The sequence below is a fragment of the Antrostomus carolinensis genome, unplaced genomic scaffold (assembly GCF_000700745.2).
Source record: "Antrostomus carolinensis isolate BGI_N321 unplaced genomic scaffold, ASM70074v2 Scaffold38202, whole genome shotgun sequence".
Lineage (NCBI taxonomy): Eukaryota > Metazoa > Chordata > Aves > Caprimulgiformes > Caprimulgidae > Antrostomus > Antrostomus carolinensis.
The window spans coordinates 583-5,905 of record NW_010298262.1 but is presented as its reverse complement, the minus strand read 5'-3'; the positions used below and the strand labels follow the sequence as shown (position 1 = coordinate 5,905).

At 37.7% G+C, this 5,323-nt stretch overlaps 1 protein-coding gene across 1 annotated transcript; it reads right to left on the bottom strand.

Annotated features, from left to right (window-relative positions):
* Positions 1-278: 278 nt before the first annotated feature.
* ISCA1 (iron-sulfur cluster assembly 1) lies at positions 279-4,818 on the bottom strand (the record flags this gene model as incomplete). Its single annotated transcript, XM_010162396.1, has 3 exons — positions 279-720; positions 2,967-3,072; positions 4,765-4,818. Coding segments are annotated over 3 exons (309 nt in total), but the record flags the coding sequence as incomplete, so codon positions are not given.
* Between the last annotated feature and the right edge of the window lie 505 nt (positions 4,819-5,323).

Below are 5,323 nucleotides of genomic sequence, written 5' to 3'. Positions count from 1 at the left end.
AAAATAAACCACCAGAAAACCCACACATAGAAAGATAAAAGCACCAGAAAACTACAAAAACAAAGCAAGCATCTACATAATCATAAAGAACTCCGAAGCTGAGGACTGTGTGCCTGTGTATATAAATCTTTATAAACAAACACATATATATGGTTGGTTTTGCTTCCCCACCTCCCCTCTCTCCCACCCAAAATCAAAGCAGAACACATAGGCAATATATTCTTTCAAGCAGGTTTTGGACGGGGAAGTGTGAGTAGAGAGGACAAAGAAAATGACAAAGGAAAAGAACAGTGAGATTTTATTTCCTTGGCCTGTAAAAGTACAGAGATGTTATTACAGCACTTACTGTTCTTACCTTTTGGATCCCAACTCATCACAAATTACAGCATTAACAGCATCAGTGGTGGAATTTAACACACAATTTACATTTTCAAAATGATTTAACTTTATTTTTCTTAATGGTATCTACACTTTATGCAACCTACGAACCTGAAGAAAATGCATTTGCTTCCAAAAGCCATAATAGTAAGTATTTTGGGGTGTTCAAAGTCAAAGAAGTAGTCCTGAGATTTCAGATGTTAAAGCTTTCTCCACAGCCACATGTTCCTTTGATGTTTGGATTATTGAAGACAAATTCACTGGACAGTTTGTCTTCTACATAGTCCATTTCAGTTCCTAGAAGTGTCAGCTGTGCCTTCTTCTCAATAAAAACTCTAACCCCTTGAAGACAACAAAGAAGAATAGAATTACATACAGCAAAATTACCATTAATTTTAAAATTCTCTTTCAACCAGTCATAAAAAATTGAAGCTAAATATGAAGACTACCAGCCTAACTTGGTTTTCCTGGCCTAACATGGCGCAGTTTCATAGCTGTTTTTACTTTACCTATGAAACTCTAGAATCATTGAATGGTTTGGGTGGGAAGGTACCTTAAAGATCATCAAGTTCCACCCCCCCTGCCATCAGCAGGGACACCTTCCACTAGACCAGGTTGCTCAAAGCCTCATCCAGCCTGGCCTTGAACACTTCCAGGGAGGGGGCAGCCACAGCTTCCTTGGGCAACCTGTTCCAGCATCTGACCACCCTCACAGTGAAAAACTTCTTCCTAATATCTAATCTAAACCTGCCCTCTTTCAGCTTAAACCCATTTCTAGCAACAGTGTAGGACCATTATTTGTGTGTGTATATGAATGTATGTATTTTTGGGGGAGGGATTTAAAAACATGATACCAGGGAAATAAGCTGTAGAACCTGGGAACAAATCTCAGCCTTCAATACTTAATTCACATGCATCACAGTCAGTAACTCATTTCCTAACATTATAAAGTCTGTCCATCCAACAAGATGCCCCAAACCTTTGAAAAACCAAACATTCCCCTCTCAAAATGATTATTTTTTGCTCTGCCAAAACTATTAGGTCTACACCAACTATTAGCGCTTACTGGATCCCATAGTAAGGGAAATGTGTGACCTTTCAAAGATATCACAACCTTTAAGGATTAAGAATTAGTAGTTCACCTTAGGAACTAAAAAGAGATGCCTTTTCTAAAGTGTACAAAGTATCTACCTCTCTGGAAAGTTACTGAACTTTAAAACTGCAAACCTGACATCAAGATGCGAGTGGAACGCTTTAGCTGTCCACAAACTAGGAAATAATAAAAAATGAAAATGTAAAACTGTATCATTAAACAGCAACAAGAATTCATGAAGTTGCATGAGAGATTGCTGGAAAGCTGTTTCATCATAGTAGACGTTAAGACAAAATATAGTACTAACAGAACTCAAGCCTGGAGGCAACTGAGTTGAACCTACACATCTCTGGGGTAAACTTAGACAGTAACTGACAGTGAAGGCTAAATCTAATGAAAGAGTTCATTGACCTGATCCCTGAAGAAGTCACTTACTACCTAAAGGCCATAAAATTTGTGCTGGCATGTAAAGCCACCAGCTTCCTGAGCAGATGGTTACATAAAAGTTAAGTGCCTTCACTGGAAACCTGTCTAGAAGCAACCAAAGCAAAACAGAAAGCACACAGGCACACCTCAAATGCTGTCTGGCTTTGGAACTTAAGGTCTCTGACCTGACTGAAGGAAACTGCTTTTATCTTCCTTAAGATCCAAACCAGTAAATCCCTTCTGAAAAATGTGTTTTCATCTCTGCAAAGACAGAGCAGCTCTGAGGCAAACAGAAGAGAAGCCAGCTGAATTTGAAACCAAGGCACCTGCAGAATTACATGGCAGTCCCTATGTCACATACTCTGGTTCAAATTAATAATTTGCTGGAGTTCCAACTACTTTTCTGTTTAAGAGAATTAAATTTATGAGTTGGTCACAGGTATTCTGAAGACAGCTGGAAGATGGGCTCTGCCTAGCAGCATAGCTTCTGTAAGAAAATAATTGTGATATCCCACTTATATCCAAATCTCCTACTTTGCCACCAATTGCAGGTACTATCCCTGAACATATATAACTGAGAACAGTAATGCCTAAAAAAACCCCATCCAAAACCACCTCTACAAAAGAAAATAAAGAGGTTAAAACCAAATTACATATCAATGAAGAGTAAGACTAGTTAGAGAAGATAAAAATTTTCTTTGAAAGGGATTTTCCTCATCACTTTTCCCAAACCTTGTTTTAAGGTATGCTGATAAAGTATTCCTTTATACATGCACTTTTCTGTAGTATTCTCTAAATATCTGCTATCAGCCATCTCCAGAGACAGGAACGATAGACCAGAATATTCTGGGGGAGAAGTCTGTGATGCAGAGACTGCAAAGCTGCAGGTTTTAAATTAACTGGTTACTTCAAAACAGAAACTAAGGTGACAATTCCCGTAACAGAACAGTAGGACCTCCTGCTGTAACTCATTACTTCAAGTAAGTTCTAGCCTGTACCTCGGCAAACCTGTAACAGGTTATTCTTCCCCACCACCACAGAAGGTTCTGCTGCTGCATCAAAAACTCACCGTCTTGAACTACTTCTTCATCAGAGTCTCCTTTCGATTTCGTGTACTCTAACGTGTAAGAAAGTCCATTGCATCCTCTTGTACGAACACCTACTTTCACACCTACCTAAAAAACCAAAAACAAAAACCCAATACCACATTCATAACTCTCTTAAAACCCATTCTGGAACACCAAGATAGAAAGTACACATAACAACAAATGCTGACATTTATTATGCTCCACTGTCTCAAAGCAGAAGTGAATTAGCTTCATGGATTTAGAAGTAACTTTTTTTTTTTTCCTTTTACAAAAATAACTCTCAAGGTAGAACTGAACATCAGATGTTTTTTGCTACTGTGGATCAAGCCCTGAGCTATGTTGAAGTTTTGAAGCAACAAACCATTGGTACCCCTGTAGGTGCCTGGTCTCACAAAGACAGACAGGTTTCAAAGAGGGATTATTTTTGTGACTTCAAATTAAAGTTTGCTCATAGGCTAATTCAGGTGCTATGTTAAGATTCTCGACAGTAACGGAATTATGAAGCTGTGAGGACAAGACAAGGGCAGAACTCTGCAATGACACCATCAGAGAACTTACTTCAAACCAAAGTTCTGAAAAACATACTTTGATTTCTTCATTACCTCTACTGCCAGTCTCACTTAAAAAGCAATCCCCTACTTATATCAAGTGTGTTTATTTACTTACTGTTTTAATCAACCTTACAAGCCAACCCAGTCAATATATAACATTCACAGTATCCAACAAGCCTGACAAAAAGAGCATCTGTGTAAGGAAAGAACTGGGAAAAGGTTTTAAAGGCACAGAAAACTATTTATGCACAACAAGCTTTCAAAAGCACCTGTACCACTTTCCACACACCAAGGCTTTATAATTGAAGAGGAAAACTTTAGTGTCTATCTCCATAATCAAATGTTATGATAAAAACGTAACAAAACACATCATTTCTCATCAAGTTGGGTCTCAGACAAAGTGTTTGATCTTTCCAGATGAAACACCTTTCTCTATAGGAACTGCTACAAATAATGGGCTGGAAAATGCAAACACCATTTATAGCAAGGGGATGACTAACCAGCTAAGGTGTAGGTTTAGGTTGGGCTTCCTTAAGATGGTTTAAAACATCAGAACAAAGAGTCTAGTTATAGTTGAATATGTGCAGGAAGCAAAAGAAACAATGGGCCTTGTATGAAAGTTAGAAGAAAATATTAGTCTTGAAATAATATTACTGTAAAGAAGAAAATCTAATGCTTGGTTTTATAATGGTTATAAAGCAAAGCTCTGTTCTTCCTCAAGAAGAAAAGATGACAAGCTCAATCAGACATTTGGAAAAAATTACTTAAAAAAATACATTGTCAAGTTTCCTAAGAATTAGATGTTTTTTCAAGGGGTATGGATCTAACTTTATTATTATATACTTCACAAGAACTTAATTAATAATGTCTTAATATCAACAGCTGAAGACCTCTTTTCCTACCAGAAGTCACCACTATGCTATACTAAAAGGTTTCATTAAAATATAGCTCAAAAACATTTTGAAGCTTACATTTTTTCAACTTTATCCATCTCAAAAGTAACTGTACAGTGAAATATCATTACACTCTGGTCTATTTCCTGCATTTTATAAAGAAACAAAGCTTGATATATAAACAAGCTTATGCATTCCCCTCCAAAAGAAGACAACATCTCTAATAAGCATCTCAGTGTTTATTTCAAACTTTCAAGACAGCCAGAAATGCTTTGTGATCATGAGCTGTGCTCACACCTTAGCACAATCTACACGTTAGCCCTGTTCACACTTACATGCTCAGGTTTATCTTTAAGAAGTTGTTTTATCTTCTGAACAGCTGATGGGGTCTGAAAAACAAAAACATATACATAAATTTAATTTTTTTTGTTTGTTTATTTGCAGTGGGTGCTTGCACATATTAAAATGTGCAGCCTACTTAGTTGTACTACAAAAAAATTTCTATTCCAACTCTGTGCACTCAGATTTTCTTAGTTTACGTTTGTCTCCTCTCTGCAAAGTCCACCTGAGGCATCAGCCACCTCTGAGCATTGACTGCTCTGTGTTCCACTTGAAACTGACGCCTGATCTGAAGAGACACACTCTGCTGTAAACCAGATGATTGCTGAACCTAATGCATGCAGAACACAATACCTCTTCACTCCCCTCCTCGCCCACACTGCCAGCAACCAGATAGCTCAAGAACAGCAGTTTTTAATATGAGGGTGTTTGGTGTCGCTCCCTCCCTCCCCCACCAAATCACTATCACAATTCAATTAAGCACTTCTGCTCTCGTGAAACTTTTGTCACATACACATTACAGACCAAAATCAAGTAACCACGGAAGCATTTATG